The 18,997-nt window shown below is 48.9% G+C and overlaps 6 protein-coding genes across 6 annotated transcripts; 2 read left to right on the top strand and 4 right to left on the bottom strand.

Moving 5' to 3' along the window:
• Positions 1–219: 219 nt before the first annotated feature.
• Positions 220–3,352, top strand: F5B22DRAFT_612263 (uncharacterized protein). Its single transcript, XM_047975334.1, has one exon. The coding sequence runs from the start codon at positions 706–708 to the stop codon at positions 2,890–2,892; it is 2,187 nt and encodes a 728-aa protein (XP_047829389.1). The 5' UTR covers positions 220–705; the 3' UTR covers positions 2,893–3,352.
• A 133-nt stretch (positions 3,353–3,485) lies between these two features.
• On the bottom strand, positions 3,486–6,408 carry F5B22DRAFT_272246 (uncharacterized protein). Its single transcript, XM_047970215.1, has 4 exons — positions 5,980–6,408; positions 5,721–5,881; positions 5,613–5,648; positions 3,486–5,471 (listed from the first exon to the last, which is right to left on the bottom strand). The coding sequence occupies exons 1-4, from the start codon at positions 6,171–6,173 to the stop codon at positions 3,865–3,867; spliced, it is 1,998 nt and encodes a 665-aa protein (XP_047829388.1). The 5' UTR covers positions 6,174–6,408; the 3' UTR covers positions 3,486–3,864.
• Positions 6,409–7,146: 738 nt separating this feature from the next.
• F5B22DRAFT_272262 (cytochrome P450) lies at positions 7,147–9,893 on the bottom strand. Its single transcript, XM_047970216.1, has 5 exons — positions 9,202–9,893; positions 9,024–9,140; positions 8,188–8,959; positions 7,635–8,123; positions 7,147–7,343 (listed from the first exon to the last, which is right to left on the bottom strand). Exons 1-4 carry the CDS (start codon positions 9,409–9,411, stop codon positions 7,693–7,695), a joined length of 1,530 nt encoding a protein of 509 aa, XP_047829387.1. The 5' UTR covers positions 9,412–9,893; the 3' UTR covers positions 7,147–7,343; positions 7,635–7,692.
• A 1,279-nt stretch (positions 9,894–11,172) lies between these two features.
• On the bottom strand, positions 11,173–13,516 carry F5B22DRAFT_647911 (acid protease; the record flags this gene model as incomplete). The annotated part of the gene is made up of 5 exons (XM_047978948.1): positions 11,173–12,149; positions 12,205–12,578; positions 12,643–12,961; positions 13,029–13,268; positions 13,324–13,516. The coding sequence occupies 5 exons, from the start codon at positions 13,514–13,516 to the stop codon at positions 11,173–11,175; spliced, it is 2,103 nt and encodes a 700-aa protein (XP_047829386.1).
• A 1,470-nt stretch (positions 13,517–14,986) lies between these two features.
• Positions 14,987–17,062, bottom strand: F5B22DRAFT_612255 (uncharacterized protein). Its single transcript, XM_047975333.1, has 3 exons — positions 16,693–17,062; positions 16,296–16,628; positions 14,987–16,225 (listed from the first exon to the last, which is right to left on the bottom strand). The coding sequence occupies exons 1-3, from the start codon at positions 16,775–16,777 to the stop codon at positions 15,306–15,308; spliced, it is 1,338 nt and encodes a 445-aa protein (XP_047829385.1). The 5' UTR covers positions 16,778–17,062; the 3' UTR covers positions 14,987–15,305.
• Positions 17,063–17,141: 79 nt separating this feature from the next.
• F5B22DRAFT_272112 (DUF1742-domain-containing protein) lies at positions 17,142–18,731 on the top strand. The gene is made up of 5 exons (XM_047970213.1): positions 17,142–17,577; positions 17,660–17,947; positions 18,001–18,065; positions 18,111–18,262; positions 18,330–18,731. Exons 1-4 carry the CDS (start codon positions 17,467–17,469, stop codon positions 18,223–18,225), a joined length of 579 nt encoding a protein of 192 aa, XP_047829384.1. The 5' UTR covers positions 17,142–17,466; the 3' UTR covers positions 18,226–18,262; positions 18,330–18,731.
• Positions 18,732–18,997: the final 266 nt, after the last annotated feature.

Genomic DNA, 18,997 nt, shown 5'->3' with positions numbered 1-18,997 from the left:
TTAAGTACTAAAGGTACCTACTTACTTTAAGGTTCCTTCCATGTAGACGCATACCAGTATAACAGGCTGTTTTGTTTTGGTTGTTTCCCGCGTACTGCTAGGTAGCTGGTGTAAAGCTTATTTAATGGAGACATGCTGATGAGCGGGCCCTTTTAACCTGGTTGAGGTACAGAGTACACGGCACTTAGGTAAGTAATTAAGTTATATACCCGAGTACCTTTCTATAGTACCGGTACCTGCCCCCGCCAAACAGCAGTTATGACCGGTAGCGGTCGTCATAGTCATTGGAAATTGTAGAGCTACCTACCGTGGCAGGTCCGGACTGAAACCCAAACCTTATCAAAACAAAAGTCCCAAAAGTTTGAACAGGCGAGGATTCCAATTTGCATGGCCCTTTGGATTGATCAGCCCCTCAAACCCCTGCGGCTCTCTGCTATATACTACGTACCGCTGTAATGATTTAAATATCGGCTGAGAGCACCATATCTCACACATCCTAGCCTTCAACTCCGTCCCCATGGAAGACAAAGCTGTGATGCGACCATCGTTCCCGGCTGTTCTACCATTCTAGCCCGTGTCGGTGCCCGTATCGGTAACCGTGCCTGCAGCTGTACTATTGACCTATCCTTGTAATACCTCCTTCTGGTTACCCGCCCCCCTGCCGTCCTTGCTGTGTGACGAGTCGATCTCACAAAAACGCCTACAATGGATGATGACAGCGACAGCCCTCCTCCGCGACCGCGGCCCACGCGGGACCTCCCGTCGAGACGGGCAAAGATGAAGACGCCTGCCCGAGAAACTCGAGCGACCGCTGCATACTTCACAGCTTCTAGCACTACGCAAACGTCTGCGTCCTCGACCGAAACTGACGCTCGCATCCCCACCAGAAACCTACGTCCCCTACGAACCAAGCGAAAGTCGTCCACTACCGTCGCGATGGAATCGCCTGCAAAAAAAGTTAAGGGGTCGCGTGCGAAACCAAGCCCTACAAAACGACCTCACATTCCTCTCCCTCTTCCTCTTCCCCAAAGCCTCTCAAGTGGAGACGTAGATGACCCTTGTCCGAATCATTCTCCCCACTGGCACCATCTTCCATATCATGTCTGGTTGTGTGTTTTCAACTATGTTGCTACGCCCTGCCGCAATCCTACCTCGCGCATCGATGACCTCGCTGAAGCGGTAGACACGCTTCTCTCGGGAGCCCGAACTTGCAGATCCACCACCGAACCGGCTCTCGCTGCACTATACAAATGTCCTCCATTCCACAGAGTATACAGCAAGTCGCCTCAAACCTCGTTCGTACAATTTCTCCAGACCTTAGCACTCGATCCCTCCAATACGCTGATCCGATATCGGCCTAAGGTCGAAATCCTACGTATCAACGTTGACGCCACTCTTACAAAGAAGATCAACGGGCAACAATTGCAGTTGAAGCAAGTTCTTAAGCACCTGCCTCGACTAGCATGTCTCGAGCTTCACCACCCTGCCGATGATCCTCCGTATAGAGATCTTGATATTAACCTGCGGTGGAGATTTTCGAAGGCTGATCTGCTTGATGGGCTAGACCCTGGCTCGGAAGGTGAATCTTCTGATGGCAGTAAGACTACGGTAGCTGCTTTGAAGAGCTGGCGGTGGAACTCTCGGCTAGCTCCCACAGACCTCGCACTAGACTGCCTCCCGAAAATACATGCGCTCTCTATTTTTCAGAGTCTGCGCAAGGTGGCCTTTGTCAACTACCAGCTTCCATCTACAACTCGATTCGCTGTCAGGGCCCGACAGAGCCAGGAAGCTCAAGATAGTGATAGACAAGCTATTGCCCACCTGGCCGCATCAATATCTGCCCTACCCGAGCTGCAACACCTTGTGATTGAGTCCTCTACATTAGCTAATGGCACTTTATTGGAACTTCTTCCGAACACACTGAGCCATCTCGAACTGGTGAATTGTTGGGAGATCACTAGCGAGGGCATGTCGGCTTATCTCGCATCACATGGCAATTCTCTCGAGCAATTGACGCTTAAATACTGCCAGTCTTTGAGCCTAGGGTTTCTTCCTGTGCTGGGCACGTCGTGTCCAAATCTCAAGCATCTAGAAGTGGATCTGTCTTATTTCAGACACCATGAATCGTATGCAGATAACAAGCCGGAGTATGCCACTCTTCTTGCGGTAGATGATGTCCCCACCTGGCCCTCTTCTATCCAATCGATCGAGATCATCAATATGCGGAACTGGAGTCGCGAGGCTGCCGAGATGTTCTTCAATAGCTTAATACGGAATGCGAAGTCGCTACCCGACCTTCGGCGTTTGGAGTTCAAGGTTATTCTCAACATCGAGTGGCGTCAGCGGCAGGAGATGAGACGATCCTTGGCTAACAAGATGACAAAGGTCTTCAAAAGGAAGTCATCCCCTCCCAAGGAACTTAAGAGTTCGCGTCAGTTTCCGGCGCTGAGGCATCTCAAAACAGCAAACCAGCTTCAGACGCCGAAAGCCGGAAAACGTCAAAGTGCTAGACTCGCTGATCAGCCCTCCCCGCTGTCATTGAACAAGCTGAGCTTGAACAACAAAGGCAACGCATACACTCCAGGACGCTCTGGAAGAAGGCTGAGGCCGCTCAAATCAAATCCTATATTCGATGCTGATGATGAAGATAGTAGTGAAGATGAGCTGTCATTGGGTCATACTGGTCCACCTCCTAGAAGGGGTAGGACTGCGACGGCTAAGGAAGCAGGCTTACGAGGCGACGCGTTCATTCACGGTCTCTGCGATGTTGTCGACATTCAAGTTGACAATCAACGGCCAGCCGAACGTCAGTATAATGAGGACGACTTCTTGGATTCTCCAGAACAGTCAGACCCAGAATGGAACAGTGCCGACGACGACGTATTCACGTAGCCGTCTCTCTAGTCGTTGGTGCGTCGACAGAATGATATGAAATCAACGTGGAGTGAAAAGGAATGCGAGGGTGGGATTTCATTAGCATGGCGTTTAGTACAAAAGAAACGGTGGCCCTTCTTGTTTATAAGACATATAAATCGTCATCACTGACGTGGACTGTTTTCATGTAATATTGGGGACGGGCTATACCGCATATGTTTGATACCCAGGGGCAAAGGCGAAACGGCATCTTTTTATTCTGCTTGATATATTTGGCATGTCATGATAGCTACTATGTCCATGACTGTAGGTTCATATATGTTATGAACCGTCTTACACAAAATTGGGCGTTGATGATAACGAACGGCTTCTAGTGAACCGTCGCCTATAGTGGTAGTGAAGCAAATTCTTTTTGGTATGTGACATCGTGGCATTTTTGTGACTACTCAATTGCTGGAAGAAAAAAAAAAGGATTCCCTATAGTTACATAAATAAAGTAACACTTACCTATTCGTGCCAAGAATTATGACTACGGCAGGAACATCAATAAGGCTAGAACGGTAGCTACGTATCCACGAAACCAAACGAAGTAATTGTATAGCTCGTTTCCTCGATAGCATTGGGTATCTTTTTGAACCACGATCTAGGTACTACTACATATTATATATTGTACATTATTAACGAGTGTAAGCTGTGGTCTTGCAGTTCGGAAGTCCAGAAGTGTATATCTAATCTAGTATATGCCATAAAAAGTTCCCCGTGTGAATGCATGCACGCATGAAATACCTATGCTCCGATCCCACATTAACAAATAAGATAGATGTAAAGCCCAGTCGTTTTTTGTTGTTGGTACCGAGAAAACCCCTCCCCAAAGTAATGATGATGAAGAATTAAAAAAGAAAATGTTGATAGTGATGGAGGGTGATAAGCCCCTACCCCGCGCCGCTTTGAAAATCAGATGCGTGATGGACGGATTTTTTTGTGTTGTCGTTATAGGTCGCCTATGTCGATCCCCGCCGTGTGGTCCCACGCCGGCTGCTTGATGATGGGAATCGGCGACGTCGGCGCTATGCTCGCCTTGCGGCCCCCGGGCCCCGAGAGCTTGCCCGCTAGCACGTCGGCGCGCCGACTCACGGGTAGCTGCAAGAGCGGACTGCTGGTCATGGGCGGGCTGGATGATAGAGGCGGGTTGTGCCAGTCTAGCTCGCCCGGCAGCGTCAGGTCCTCGTGGAAATGGATGCATGTCGGGCTGCTGCTCGTGTCGACGTCGCGTAGCGCTATCGGGACGGGGAGATGCGTGTTGAGTGGGGGTAGAGATTGTAGGGATGGCTTTGTCTTCGGCTTGGGCCGCAATGCGTGTGGTTGTGATTGTGGTTGTGGCCGCTCGGGGGTGAAGACACGTTTTGCGAGCGGTGAGACGGGGCTCCTGGTGCGTTCGTTGGCGGGCTTTTTGGGAGGCACGGCGGGCGGTTTGCGCTTTGCCACGGAGATCTTGGGAGGTGCGTATTTGGGCACTTTGGCCTCGGGGAGCCCGCGCCGTAGTACGCAGTCTAGTAGTTCGATTTCCTCCGGCCGGAACACGGGCGCCTCGATCTTGACGCGTTTGCCATTGATCACGCGGTACATCTCCGAGGGGAATGCGCTCAATAACTCGGGTATCACTCTTACTGGATCTACTACGATGGGACTTTCGAGGATGTCTTTGCGCTTCGGCCGGGGCTCGATGCCAAAGGGTGTCACTTTTGATTGCTCCGGCGTGGTCGTCTCCCGTAGCCGGTGGTTCAGCTCTATGGGGACTAAATCTCGCGCTACCCAGCTCTCGTGGATCTGCGTGTTGAAGTTGTTCAGGAGGAAGCGGTACCGACTCACCATATCCTGACTATATGAGCGGAACCAGCCGTCGCGCAGACATGGCAGATCCCGGAGGACCTCGTCGGGCGACACGGCGGGGTGAGCACAGCCCTCCAATGCGTTCAAGTCAGGGAACGACTTCGGCGGCGGCGCGATGTTGCCCTCGGGAAATGTGGAGTTGATGATCCCCGCTACCACGAGGCGCCATTTGCTCAGCAATAGGGGAGTCTCCACGGCGGCGGCGAGGAGGTTGGCTGCGGCCTGGAAACACGAGTGCTTCGCGAAGTGGAAGAAGCGCGTCGGGTCGAAGCCGTCTAAACCACTGGTATACCCGCAACCCACGAGCGTGGCGTACATCAGGAACCATTCTCGCGTCAAATTGGCACGCTCTTTTATGCGTGCAGCCGAGGACACGAGGACTGTGTTGGAGTTCCTGAACTGATCGCCTTCGGGCTTCTTGTGGAACTGCACGAGCGTAGGGCTGCCGCCGAACATGAGGGCGTCTGTGTTGTCCGTCCAGATGGCGTCTATGACCCCGAGCTCTTGCAACCGGACACACTCGGCTGCTGCTTCGCCAGGAGCGTCGTGCCGGGGAACACCGAGCTGGTCGAGCAGCTCTTTGAGGAGCCTTATGTTTGACTCGCTGTAGCTGTATTCTACTGGCCACTTCTTTAGGGGCCTGTTTGGCCCGTCGAAGACAAATATGAGCTGTATGTTCATCCGTAAAAGATAGAATATCCGATCCACTGTGTCATGAGTGTGGTTAGTACTTAAGGAACAAACCGGTGTTCAATCGCGATTCTCATGTTCACTGGCCCTTGAATCATAGCTGGGTGTGTATGAAGATGAGAATTATTTGGAGGTGGTGATAGCGGTGGTGAACATACTTATCCGTTTTTCTCTAGGATGAGAACCAGGAATTTCTGTATCCATGTTAGTAGAGTGCGCTATCATTGCGAAATTGAATAATTGGGCATTGGAAGTTCATTGCATACTTGTCTTGATTTCAGCCTCCTTATCGGCGGTGATGTTTCGATACCACCAATTAGACTGGTCTATGGCGATGCGGAGTGGCCGACCAGTAGCCTCAAAGTGCTGTGTCGACCATTGCGGGATCGACCGTGTCTCGGCTGCTCCCGTCTCCTTGATAGAAAATCTAGGAATTGAGGCGATCAGTAAGTGTCTGTTTATCCAACTTTACAACATGTGCCTAATCCCGTCTCAATTCTCTTTCACAAAGAGGGAGCTACTCACTCCCTAAGAACCATCTTAACTGGCATGCGCTTGAACAATCCTAAACCCAAGTCTGGATCAATAGGGCTCACCAATTCACACCTGCTCGACTGAATAAACCGTTTGGCTGCTGTTGAAAAAGGGATATGATTCCCATCAACCCCTCGGTAAGCAAACTGGTCCGGGAGACCAGTCCTACAGAGCACCGCAGCCATCTGTGCAACTCGTTTAGTTCAAAAGCGCCGCTGGTTGTGTCTATTCTAGGCTATGATCGACGAGGATTAGACCCCCATGTAATTTGATAAATGCAATTGGACCCTATAGCCAAGTCACACAGGCTAATGACAGTAAGCCTATCGCGAGTATTCCGTAAGATAACAAGAAAAAAAAAACTTCTAATAAAACACAAACGAAGAGAATAAAGAAAGCCTTGAATGCTACCTCATGGTTCTAAACTACTCCGGAATTGAGACTGGTAATAAATGAATGATTGAACTGTGCCAAAAGAAAATTGAAAACCCAGCGATATGGTCACGATAAGATCTGTAGGGTTCCAGCCATTCCGCAAAGCGTGCCCTCGTCTATTAGTGTAGCTCACTATTGACCGTAGGAGATGGCGAAGGATTCAACCCCAAGCAAGCGTTAGCGTCATATTTCATGGAAAACTTGGCTCACCAAGAAATTAATGCCAATGCTGTTGCCGTATAGTATTTGCTGTGTCAGCAGAGCTCTCCGCAACACAGTACGTTGCCGGTCTTACTCACGCTTCGGCTCACGCGTTACGCGTCACAACTCACTGCCTATCTACTTACACGTTAAGAACTGTATTGATAAGGCGTCTGGAATAGCTGAATCTGGCCCTCACGACAACTTCGAGCATAGACCCGGCCATACTGGGAGCATAGGCACAAAATTCTTGCCACGACGCACTTGAGCAGCGTATTGGTGACCAATTTCTCGGAACGCACCGCTCATGGGCCCCGGTTCGTAATTGGCTTGGCGGGCGTTCCATCCCGGTCTGACATGCGTCGACGCCGCATACTTAGTCGGATGCTATGTCAGGGGACCAGACACCATCATGGCACGTGGGAAGGATCACTATCGTCATATTGCAGGGTAGTTATCTTGGAAGAGGAAAAGTAGTGTAGGAAGAAGAAATCCTTCCAAAAGGCTGGTTTCTACGAGTGGCGAACTGCGTACTTCAGCCTCAGCTTACTCGTACGCAGGGTCCTTTTTGCCATACATATACCTACTAGCTAGCGCAGGGCAAGCTCGGAAAGGTCCGTAAATACGGTAGAATACGGCTTAGCAACAAGGGTCCTCGGACGGACGGTGCTCCTGGTCCGGGGGTTGAACGGTACAGCCCTTCAGTTGAGACTTCGACCCTGCTGGTCGGGTCAGGAAAAAGCAATAAGGATAAGTGTTTGTATGGAGTTGGGTATAGTGCTCTCCACACGGTTAAAGAGATTTCAGGGCACGAGGACAAGATATCTACCTTCAGCTGCTGTTGAAATTAAAGAAGCTCAGACCTTACGTGGCGACCGTTTCGAATCACGAACTTTTTTCTCGGCCGACATATAGTACCGGTAAGTTGGGAAGGATTCAGATCCAACTTGGACATGATGCGTGGTTGACTATCTGGAGAACATTTACAAGTACAATTCAATTGGCCTTACACGCGTACTAAAACGACAGCTTAGAAAGGAAACAGAGACTTGCTCTTCTTTAACTCCTTCATAGGTTGTCAAGGTCGAGCTCAGGTTTCCTACGCCGAGCCTGGATCTGTGTATCGGCTTTGACGGCCATGGTGGACTCGAAGATCTGAGGCTCGGGCTCAGGTTCGTTAGGGACGAAGCGCCAGTCGAACTTCATCAGCATGTGGCAGAGAATGATCTTGATCTCGTTAGAGGCGAAGAAGCGGCCCGGGCACGCGTGTTCGCCGTGTCCGAAGTTCATGTGCGCCGCGCTCGTCGTGACGAACTGCCAGCCGTGCTCTTGACCGGGCTCCTGGCGCTTCTTTAGGAAGCGTGCGGGGTCAAATTTCTCAGGCTCTGGGTAGACATCTGGATTCGAAAAGTCGCCTATCACCGTGATTTTGGCGCCTTTGGGTAGTGTGACGCCGTCGGAGAGCGTTAAGGGTCTCTCAACGAAGCGGTTCATGGACGCTTTCAAGGTCAGTATATTGTAATAGATTGAAAAACTATTAGCGGGGACAGTCCTTCTACTTACTGATCGCTAAGGGTGTGACTCTCTGGCTTTCTTTCAGGAAACTGTCCATCAACTTGAGCTTATATAAGGTTGTCTTCGCCCAGCCTTCCCGGCCTACCACGTCGATGATCTCATCACGCAGTTGCTGTGCAATCTCAGGATATTTGCAGATATCAAGCAGAGCACGGCCCGCCGATTCAGTCGTCGTGTGAATAGCAGCCATAGTCAGCGTGAGCTGGCCGTAGGCGAAATTCAGATCCTCGCCCTTTGCCACTTCGTACATCCAACCGAGGGTATCGGCAACCTTGGGCGGCTTCAGACCCGCCGCCTTAGCTTCGTCAACGGCTGCCTTTCGCTTCAGGACTTCTGGATGGATCATCTTATAGGCATCTCGCACTGCTCCCCGGAGTCTCCCAGAATGGGGCAGCACTAGGTACACGAAAGGTCGCGCAATGGCGGGCACCATACGCATAAGATGCGACAGTACAAAGGTGTCCACGGTGAAGGTCTTCGAGATGTCAAGCCATCTTTGGTTTCGGCATAGCTGCTCGCCCAGAAATACCCGCGAGGACACGCGTGCAACAATCTGGAGCAAATCCTCTCTGATCTTTCTCGTAGCCCACCCCTCATCCTGTCCGTATACATCATCCACGACAAGCCGTGTTTCCTCGACAAGATCACTGGTCACCAAGCCCAGCGACTGTGTTAGCTTGATACGGACGGTATCCTTGATAACGTCGTTGTGGAAGGACTGTTTGTGGGGTTCAAAGCCCGGGTAGTTTGGGAAGAAATCCTAACCTGGTCAGTGCGACTAATCGAATCACAGAGAGTATATACTGATAAAAAGGCGGCCTTACATCTTCAAAAGCCTTGGAAAAGTTGAGCTCTGGTGCGTTGCGAAGCTCGTCGGCGTATCTGTTGGGCAAGACGAGCTTGGGTCCAGTACCTGTCATGATCTGGAAAGGTCCATTTGTCTAGCTAAGACTTAGCTTTCATGTCTTAGGCATGTAGGGTTTCTCATTATAGTCGATATACCTTCTTGACACCTTCCTTCAGAACCTCATGGCCATGAGACCTCCAGCTCGACCGCGGTCCTTTTCCACGCACACTTATAAGAGGGAAACCGGCCCAGGGTCTTCGTTTGGTAATGTAGGAGTGCGCGATGGTGAGCAAAATGACGGCGCCGATTACCTGCACAGTCACAGGAACCCCTGTGGCTAGGGAAAATTTCCGTATCGCCTCCATGTCTCCTGGGTGAATGGACACAAAACGTCGGAGAGTCGAGTGCTTCGTAGTGTACACTCTTCAGCTTTGAGCTGAGGGTGGGAAGATAGCCGGATCCAGCATATATAAGTAATGGGCTGAATATTCATACACAGCAGCATTATTTATTCGGGGAAGCATAACTAACCCTTCGGATCCCTATATACCGATATAAGGTCGTCATCACAACGTGCCCACGTGTACGGCACGGCACTAGGGCCGGCTGGTTGTGGAGACAACATTGTCAGGCCTCGTGCCTATTGAATGTAGCTGGAACCATTTCAAATTGAGCTGATAAGAAGGCATTCCTGTCGTGGACGCGTTGCAAGTCTTCTAGGCTGCATAACTCTAGCATAAAAGTGTTACGACGGTATTCGCAACGATGTGATTCGCGAATACGACGTCAAACGACGCACATCTCTCACCACGCATTCACTCTGCATAGCGGGGGCGGGACTAACACCATCCGTGCCACCCGGCAGTGTCCAGTAGGTAGCCGAGTGCAACGGCGATGAGGGAAAGTAGTCCAATAGATTAGATCCCTACATATCTAACCTGCTGTTTTGGAAGGTAGGGGTAAATCCGAATTGCGTGATTGGTGACGCCGAGGGTGGCTCGGGTGGTAGGCGAGACTTCAAACTCAGTGCCCCGGGTATATATCGCACTAGGTATCGCAAGATCTGCCGCTAGGCTAGGTAGTGTAAAAACAACACTAGAGGTCGGTTGCTGATTCAAATCGAGTCGACTGATCTACGGACATTCATACGTAAATCATTCGTGTACTACGTGGGTTCGGGTTACAAATATACATCAGGCGTGGCACGGTACCTAAGCCAATATTAAGTGATGGACATATAGAACCTCGACCTCTATACAGACCAGATACAGAGCCTATGCGTGTATAGAAAACTGTCGCGACTAGGACGGAGTAAGATGGTGGCTCTAGTATGGAATTCACAGTTATCTATCTCTTAGATCTCGTCTCCCTCGTTTTCGCAGATAAACTGTTCATATGTCAAGTCGAAGCTGAAAGAATCGCGAGCCAAGAACGAGCAATGGAGGGGGGCTCGTATAGTTCGTATAATTTCGTATCCGGAACGACAGCGGGCGGGTTGCAGTGCCGATGATTAAACTCAACCTCTTAGTCGCTAAGACATCCGCTTCACTTAGTCATTTGACTAAGGAGAATGATGCGACGAGCTAAGAGAGTTTGAATAAAGGGACTAAAAGTTATTCACTATTATACATAAGTATTAGTACCGCCGCGAGCTGTTCACGACTCGGCTACTATGGAGCCGTCGAGACTAGCTTAAATGTATAAATATGCTGGATTATCAAAATAGGTAGAGTCCTTGCAGTTATAAGTAATGCAGCTATCATGTCAAGTGCCAGCACTAATTAAGCTACTAGAAGAGAATTGAATTCGTACTAACAAAGGAAATTCTTTAGAAGTGCTAGCTGCCGTGTCAAAGTCCTTAATTCCCAGACTCAATCCTCCATTAACAAAGTAGAGTAAACCCGCCCAGGAATCTACTCGCGCGAATGTGACATTTTAATGATGTAACAAGAATTTGGAGTAAGTAATTCGGAAAAATTAGGTTTCCGGCCCCTACCGTGGTCGTCGGCTCGCCGGGTTCTTCTCAAATTACCGACAGCCCGACACCATGGCCGAATCAGCGTGAGTCTCGCTGTGCCCCAATACAATTGTCTGCCCAACTCTATATGAAGACAGCTTCATAAAATTCAAACTCCTCCTTCCACGCCACCACCCCCTCCCTCACCCCCACGCATGACCGTCCCGGTGCAATCGCATGTGCTCATGGGAATTGTAATGGGACTAGGCATGTAAACGGTAGAAGTGAGCACACCCACAGTCACCGTGACCGTCTTCTGCTCAGCCGAATCCTCTATCGAGATAGAAGGCGTGCTGCTTCCGATCGTGCTCGATCGGTGCTGGTGGCTTGTCGACGCTGGGATGGAGGTTACTGTCGACGTCTCGGTAGCGTAGTCTGTGGTCGGGACAAAGGTCGACGGCGACGAAGGTCCTGTTGGAGTCCTGTACGTACTCCCTGGCGTGGCAGTGAATGAGATGTTACTCCATGATACCCCTGTGCTGTAACCTGGTGTCCAGAATGTCGATGAGCCGACGCTGACGCCTGATGATAATCCTGATGACCATGGGGATGTCGATGTTGTTGTCGTTATTGTCGTCGGGTATCCCGTTCCGGTGGAGAGTGAGGATCGGGTGTAACTCGTTTTCTTCGAAGACGTTGTTTTTGTCGAATGGCGTGTGCTAGAAGACGAGGTTGTTGTTCGGGTGCTATAATGTGTCGAAGTCTTGCTGGTGCTCGTCGTCTTTGAACTGGTCGTTCTTGAAGTCGTAGTCGAGCTGGTTGTGGAATGGGTCGAGGTGCGAGTAGGATAGTGAGTTGTAGAATGACTTGTTGAAGTAGTTGAGTGAGTCGTCGACTTGGTTGAATGTCTTGTGGTTGAGTGCGTTGACGATGACGTTGAAGTCGTCGAGCACGACGTAGAAGTAGAAGAAGAAGCAGAACTAGTGCTCGTTGTCGAAGTTGCATAACAAGAGGCCGGAAAGGTCGTAGGCTTCCCGGCACACAGCCCATCTTCCTCTGACGCCGACTCATCCCAGTCGATGACTTCATCACCACAATTCTCATATTGGGCCATATACATGGCTTCATCATCTAGATCGAACGCGGCTATGTTCAACTTAGCAACCGATTGAAACAAGAGAGTGTGCTTTTGAAACCTTACTGTATGCGCCCCTAAGAAAACTTTGGCCCAAAATCACTTCATCATCTGTTACGCTTTGCTGTACTCCTAGGAAACAGATCCCATCCACTTGTAAGATGAAATCATGTAGTGGGACGCTGATAATAAGAGAGCCAAAGGAGAAGTCTACGGAGGCAGCTAGGGATCGGTGGTAGCATGGTACTTGATATAACCCAGAAGTTATATTGTAATAAACATAAGGGAAGAATCCATTGAGCATGTCGATGTACTCAGACGGAAAATAAGTGAAGATGGTGGTGTAGTCCAAGAAGGCATGGCGCGGTGGTGGGAAACCGTCGAATGATTCACAATTGGACGGATTTGAGTAGCCTATGGAAGTTAGGGTTATATAGTATCTAGTTCATGCCAAAGTCAGCCTATTTCGATCATCTCAACTAAAGAAATCCAAAGCTGACTTACCTTGGATCATCATTGGGAGCTGGATGTGAACGTAGTTTTCGGAGATCACCCGTATATTTCCGCGTGTTGATGCCTGAGAAGAGAAGCTCTCCTAAGCCAACATCCACATCTGTAGACTCGTCCAAATCCTCAGAATTCGGATTGGCGCTACCGAGAGCTATACTGAACTGGCGGGTAGCAATCAGGTCTAGAGCCTTCAAACGATCTAAAATTGACGTATGGTCTCCGCTATCGCAGCCAAATCCCAGACCCAGTCGACCAGCCGTCTGTTTCCAACTTGAATTTGCTACGCCAAATAGAATGTATCCTAGCTCGGCCCCTATCGGTGTAGATTGGTGGTAAGTATAACATACATAGTCAAGAGAGTTACCAGAGAGCAAACATACCGGCGAATTGAACGATGTCAATGACATTACATCCTGCAGCTTCACCATAGGGGGTGACGAAACTCCATGACTGGCTACAATCCTGCAATATTGCCGAGGAAGAAGCAGCTGAATTATATTCCCCGTTTTTACAACAGGCTTCGTAGTCATAAGCCGCGAAGCAGTCGGGGTTCACCCAAACACTGGTGCCAAAGAGGTCGATAGCAGGATAGACGTGTTGTGGCGGTGTGCCGATAGTGACTTGCATAAGCAAAGTTAAAACGGGCGAAACAGTCATAAGGAAATGTGTACATACGCTCAACAGTGTAGGGACTTAGATAATGCTTCTGAGTAGCATTGGCCTTCAGTGGCTCAATCCCATAGTCTTGGCCATCCCGAGTTTCCAAAGTCGATGAGTCTCTGCTTCTTATGGGTAGCCGTAAGCTGCGGCCTCCATTTCGAGCAGCAATGCCGAGAGCTGCGAACGCTAGAAATAGAACGAATATCATTTTCGTGCTATGTGTATAGAGATGCAAAGATGAGAGGAAAACACTATGTTATGGGATTCAATTAGGCCTCCTGACTATTTTCTGGAGCATTAAGGGCCCCTTTAAAAGGCGGGCGAACGGCTGTTGTGAGTGTATCGTTGCACTTTCCGGCTCAAGAATGCCGCGATGTGTCCCTTGAAGTAAATGGGACCCAAGATCCGCAAATGGTTGAAAATGAATTCCATCGTCATAAGATAAAGCTGCTCATTTTGTTGTCCTTGTCATGATGAGCTCGTGGTACAGCAAGTATCGACTTGTTAAAGGTCCTTCCGCGCCATGAGACTACGCTGAGCTACAATCACATATTTGTGAACGTCTCGGCTCGCACAATCGTTAAATAAGTGTAACAAGGTACCACCAAACATTGGATCGAACATTTTCAAAAGTGTTCATTGATGGGTTGGTGGCATGGTGAAGCCAGTCTAAGACATATAATGGTGCCTTAAATATTAACTGTGGTAAGCTACAGCCACGCATAGACTCGAGAAAGAAAAAGTGCTGTATTGAGACTCCTACCATTTGGCATAATAATCTCTAGACTCTAGACTCTAGAGATTCTAGTGGCAAATTGCTTCCAAGTCACGAGCCTCTTAGGTGATAATGTAAGGTTCTTATGTTAATTCCGTGCATGCTCGTTTCTCGCTTTGCTGCAAACACCGGATACTAATCATGAATCCTGTATACAGACGGCGAATACACGCTTAGCCACATGTCTGATTTCTCGGTTGCTCCCGTAGGACCGTGTCTCGGGCATTGAAGTGACAGCGGGTTACGCTGTTAATCTTAATCTTGACAGAAACGAACATGTGTGGTCTGGGTTGGATCAGATCAAGAATTTCGCCGAACGAGATCGCCGTCAGATGATTGTGCCCCGGTAACAGAAATGACACGAATGCATTATGTGCTACAGTGTAACCTAGGATCTCACAGAAGCAATTTGCCGTTCCTAAGGGATGGGACACATTAGATGACCTCTTGGAAGATAGCAATTATACTCAATCAATGACTACTTGAACCGCGATATTATGTTGCTATCAGCTCACTTCTAGATAAATATATATCTGGCGAAGGTTGCAGCTGGGTAAGCACCAGTGATGGATCTGCCCAATTATCTGTTACATTTTACTCGATACATTTCAGGAGATACCATGATCTTGTTCTCCTATACTCTATGATGAGTTGTTGCACCATCGTCTCGTTCGTAGCGGAAACAAGTGAAATTCGAGACTGTTCCCTCTTTAATATCCCGTGGAGGTACAGTCTGTCTTAGCAGGCTATATGTGAGATTCACGAAAGATCACGAAAGTGATGGACCTGTCCTTACACTTGCCCACTACAATTAAGGATAACCCCTCGACCTCTGGACAAGTTGGCCCTGGTCCCCATTGCCCGGAAAAAAAGATTCTAAACAGGCAGTTGGCTGTGCTCGGTTGCGATATATACCTAGGTGACTGGATCATTGTACACAACTAGCGATGTGATGTAATTGAAGCACGCATAAGTGTAAATTGACGTATGTGTACATGTAATCCACCATATAACGGACCGAATAAGCTTTAGCATGACAGGCATATCTGCCTTGATGTAGTTAATGACCTTGCGTTACCTGTTGTTGATCGATTCTCATGTCTACCCATGGTAAACACCGAAATATGGCAGGCTGATTCTACTTTTTACAGTAGGGAACTACCAGTAGCGTCCCCAAGTAATCCCTTATCATACACGTTCGTTATGGTACATGGCTTGATGACTATTCGTCATTATCATCAGCTTCGTCTTCGTCATTGTCACCAGCGTCGTCATCATCATCGTCGTCTGAACTCGTGCCGGATCCGTCAGAGTCTTCATCCGATCCTGGATCGTAGTCCTCCTCATCTTCGTCCTCTTCGTCTTGCAGCTGTTGTTCAGCCTCCAACTGAGCTCGCTGTAGTTCGGTCATACCGTCCTCGCCCACTGCACCGTTTCCATCCTCTGCCTCTTCCCCAGACCCCTTTTTGCCTTTGGTATTTTCGATTAATTCTCGTTTTGCCTTTCGTTGATCTGCCAAGCTTCGGTCTTGGAGTTTATGGCGAGTAATATAGTCCTCGTTTATACCGTTATAATCTTCTTGATCTAGCATAGCAAACTCAATTTCCTCTGTAGCTTCCTCGTCGCCTCCTTCCCCGGTGAAAATCTCGACGACCATGTTGAATGTACGCTGTAACACATTGGTGTAGCTAACAGCTGCGATCTTGTCGAGCGGTAGAAACATTAAAGGCTTCTTGAAACCCCACAAGATGCCGTTTTCCAAAAAGAAGAGATAGCCATCTTTGGAACCTCGAAAGGCCTTAACATGCACAGCTTGCTCTTTAGGCCTGTGAGGTTGGCGTATGACACTGTGGAACTTAGCGGGATCGGCAGCGACAATCTGCACTTGTTTGCCTCCGGCTTGGAGGCACTTGTTGATTGCCCAGTGAAACAGAGTTGAGTACGAGTCGGCCACGGAAGATGCCGCGTCAGCATTCGGCCCACCGATGGACCCAGGCTTCGGTGCTGTTGCTGGTATCGTGAAGACAAGGGGGTCAACACTAGCAGTAGCGGTTTGGGAAGGGAAATATGAGTTTTGTGGGAGAATAACATAGTTGTGCTGTATCTGGGACTTTTCAGGAACCCGGAGGAAGAAAGCATACTCTGGCGGTAAGTAATCTCGGCATTAGTAACCTATTCTAGTTGTTGGAGGTCTTTGTACATCAAAACCTACCTATGCTCTTCCATGGGAATATTATGTTAGGGACAGGCGCCTTTGTTCCAGGGGCACGGGCATATAGATGACTGGCGGTGAAACATAAATCGAACTTCTTGCGTTGTGGTATGGAGACAGATATATCCTTTATCTCTAGCAGGACGTCCTCGTTTGAGACACTGTCAGGGGAAGGTGCCGTTACGCCGTCGGATTGTGAGGGATGGCCATTTTGCGACGGCTCAATATCGACGCGTCGGCGTTTTTGGGCGGGCTCTTCGGATTGTACGCCATTGAGCTGCTCGTACACGAAACCAACAATGTTGTTAAAGAGCTTTATTCGAGATGGGGAGTCTATTGGAAGATATTGTTAGTTAATGCGCATACGCGTACCACAGAGATTCTGGTTTCCGCCTACCAGCAGCTTGCTGAATTCCTTGTACGATATCTGGTCGCGACTGAAATACATGGCTTAACTTCTGGGAATCGAGCCCCGAAGACATGGTGTTATACTAAGACGGTCGCACTCATATATAAATGAACAAATGAAGAAGCGAAGCACTAGGTAGATAAATGTCTGCAAATCCTTGATAATCGAGGCCTCCAGCGACGTGAGACTACTCTTCCGTGATTATCGCTGGTGTTATCGCGATCGTTTTAGCTGTGGTGTGTTGTGGGAAAATAAATAAATAAATAACTAAATAAATTAATTAATGATTTGGAGAGGCTGCAGGATCTGGAGTTCAGCCTTGGGGTCCTTGTCGCCTGCGCGCGCGCTGTGAGGGAGGTCTGGGAGGTGACGTATAGTGTACATATATACCCTGGCTTAGCACTAAATAGCGCTGAAGTTGTAGGTACATTAGGCGGATACAAGAATGGAAACCCCCGCTAAAACCACCGGGAGTGTTCAGCCACAAGGCCTACTATAGTCTATACCTATAGACAGTCCGGCAAGCCACAGCGCCACCGCCTCCCATCCCAACCTGCATCTAGATACAGGCCTGACCTTACGAAGTAAACATCGCCATGAGTCTGTGAGATGAGATACTCTCTTCGACTACCAAAATTGCACGACTGAGACTAAACGACCTAGTCGCTCAAAGAACTGTTACATAGAGTTAGATATCCATCTGTACATACCTACCTGCACCGTACTCGCCGTCTGGCTGCATCTAATACCATCTCATCAATCATGTCCTTGCCCAATATATGGCACCATCGCAAGGTTGCCGATACCTCTGCCAAAGCATGCGAGATATGCTATAAGCCAAGTACTAGTGTTCTCATCACACCCGATAAACAGGTCCGTTGCTGTGAAGTCATCTCATCTTCGGTACTAGTAGCTGAGGGGGGCTGTCTTTACTAATGTGCCTCCCTCCCATCAGGACTTCTTCTACGTGTGTCTCGTTCATCTCAAGGACCGGGGTTTCTGCTCACCCATCATTGATAATGAAGCCATCGCCGCCAAGAAAAAGAAAGAGATGGACGAAGAGGTCGAGAGGCTGAAGAAAGAGTACGAAGAGAAGCAGCGTAAGAAGAAAGAGAAAGAGGCCGAGAAGGAAAAAGATAAAGATAAAGATAATGAGAAGGACAAGCAAGAAAGCAAGGAGAATGAGAAGGAGAAGGATGCCGATAAAGGTGAGAAGAAGGAAGCCTCGACCGCAGATGATAAGGTATGGTCCGAGTCAGCTCTCTTTAGAAGCATATGTTGACTAATGAACTCAAGGGCAAGTCGAAAGACATGAGTCCACCGCAAGCCGAGGAGGAGCCTCGCATATTTGCTTTACAGAGGTTAGGCATCGAATCTCGATATAAGACCGCACTAACACTGGCTAGGGTATTCTATCAACGAAGACTTGATCGGAAACGCCAGGCTGAGATGGCAAAAAGGAACAGGGAACGTTTGAGCAATCCCAACTTCTTTCCCTCTGTTCCCAAGGATTTGCCTTGATTCTCGTAAAAGTCTCTTGGGTCTGCCTCTGGATGATGTAAACTGCCCCTAAAGATGTCACTACCGCTTAGGATCCGAGTGAGTCTCCGCTAATTCCTGCGCAGTATCAATCTCAGCGAGACTCCTCCATACCCTCAAAAATTTGGTAGTTGTTCTTTACAACAGCGATGCGTGCATATAGCCGTACGGCACGACACCATATATTGCGCTCTGCTGTCAGACCTCGGTATCCACGCCTGCTGATATCTTATATCTCGCTATGAATTGCTCTCAGTGTGGTGCCAAGCGCAGGCAGGGTCTGCACGAACTTGTTGTTTTGAGCAACGAATTCACATGTCTCCAATAAGATTTTCAACTATAAGACATGGGGACAACTTACAAGGAAGATACGACTGCGACCAACGTATGGGGATAACGTTTCGCATACCCTCCATTTCACGTTGTCGTCTATGAGGTTCCTTTCAAGACGCACGTTGTTTCTATCGACTGCTTATTTCTTAGCTGTACACCCACCCACATGTACATGGGTGTGGTGCTTCATACTTCGTGTGGATGGAAAGGTCTACAAGGACCGGGGACATGCAATGTGAAGTACAATGCATTTCCTCATCCAAATGAAGTTAGAAAATAACGTATCTTATCCCTACCACCCCTTTCTGCTGCTGGATCTTGAGGTTTAGATGTTTCGGCGAGTGAAGACCGACCAGAACGATTCGACTTAATTTCGTCCTACCCCCCAATCTATATTCGTCACCCTGCGACTCACGCTGCA

This window comes from Xylaria bambusicola, assembly GCF_022495145.1.
Source record: "Xylaria bambusicola strain CBS 139988 unplaced genomic scaffold F5B22scaffold_30, whole genome shotgun sequence".
Lineage (NCBI taxonomy): Eukaryota > Fungi > Ascomycota > Sordariomycetes > Xylariales > Xylariaceae > Xylaria > Xylaria bambusicola.
The sequence above is the reverse complement of the archived record's forward strand: the minus strand, read 5'-3'. Positions and strand labels throughout refer to the sequence as shown.

Bases quoted from the DNA above. Each gene is read 5' to 3' on its own strand.
- F5B22DRAFT_272262 (XM_047970216.1), bottom strand. From the start codon at position 9,411: ATGGAGGCGATACGGAAATTTTCCCTAGCCACAGGGGTTCCTGTGACT. The intron at 8,960-9,023 runs GTAAGGCCGCCT...TGACCAGGTTAG, and splicing joins TTTCCAAGGCTTTTGAAGAT to GATTTCTTCCCAAACTACCC. The intron at 8,124-8,187 runs GTAAGTAGAAGG...TGACCTTGAAAG, and splicing joins AGTCACACCCTTAGCGATCA to CGTCCATGAACCGCTTCGTT.
- F5B22DRAFT_612263 (XM_047975334.1), top strand. From the start codon at position 706: ATGGATGATGACAGCGACAGCCCTCCTCCGCGACCGCGGCCCACGCGG.
- F5B22DRAFT_272246 (XM_047970215.1), bottom strand. From the start codon at position 6,173: ATGGCTGCGGTGCTCTGTAGGACTGGTCTCCCGGACCAGTTTGCTTAC. The intron at 5,649-5,720 runs GTATGCAATGAA...ACATGGATACAG, and splicing joins GGAGGCTGAAATCAAGACAA to AAATTCCTGGTTCTCATCCT. The intron at 5,472-5,612 runs GTATGTTCACCA...CTCATGACACAG, and splicing joins TCCTAGAGAAAAACGGATAA to TGGATCGGATATTCTATCTT.
- F5B22DRAFT_612255 (XM_047975333.1), bottom strand. From the start codon at position 16,777: ATGTCTTCGGGGCTCGATTCCCAGAAGTTAAGCCATGTATTTCAGTCG. The intron at 16,629-16,692 runs GTAGGCGGAAAC...ATCTTCCAATAG, and splicing joins AGGAATTCAGCAAGCTGCTG to ACTCCCCATCTCGAATAAAG. The intron at 16,226-16,295 runs GTAGGTTTTGAT...ACTTACCGCCAG, and splicing joins ATTCCCATGGAAGAGCATAG to AGTATGCTTTCTTCCTCCGG.
- F5B22DRAFT_272112 (XM_047970213.1), top strand. From the start codon at position 17,467: ATGTCCTTGCCCAATATATGGCACCATCGCAAGGTTGCCGATACCTCT. The intron at 17,578-17,659 runs GTCCGTTGCTGT...CCCTCCCATCAG, and splicing joins TCATCACACCCGATAAACAG to GACTTCTTCTACGTGTGTCT. The intron at 17,948-18,000 runs GTATGGTCCGAG...AATGAACTCAAG, and splicing joins CCTCGACCGCAGATGATAAG to GGCAAGTCGAAAGACATGAG.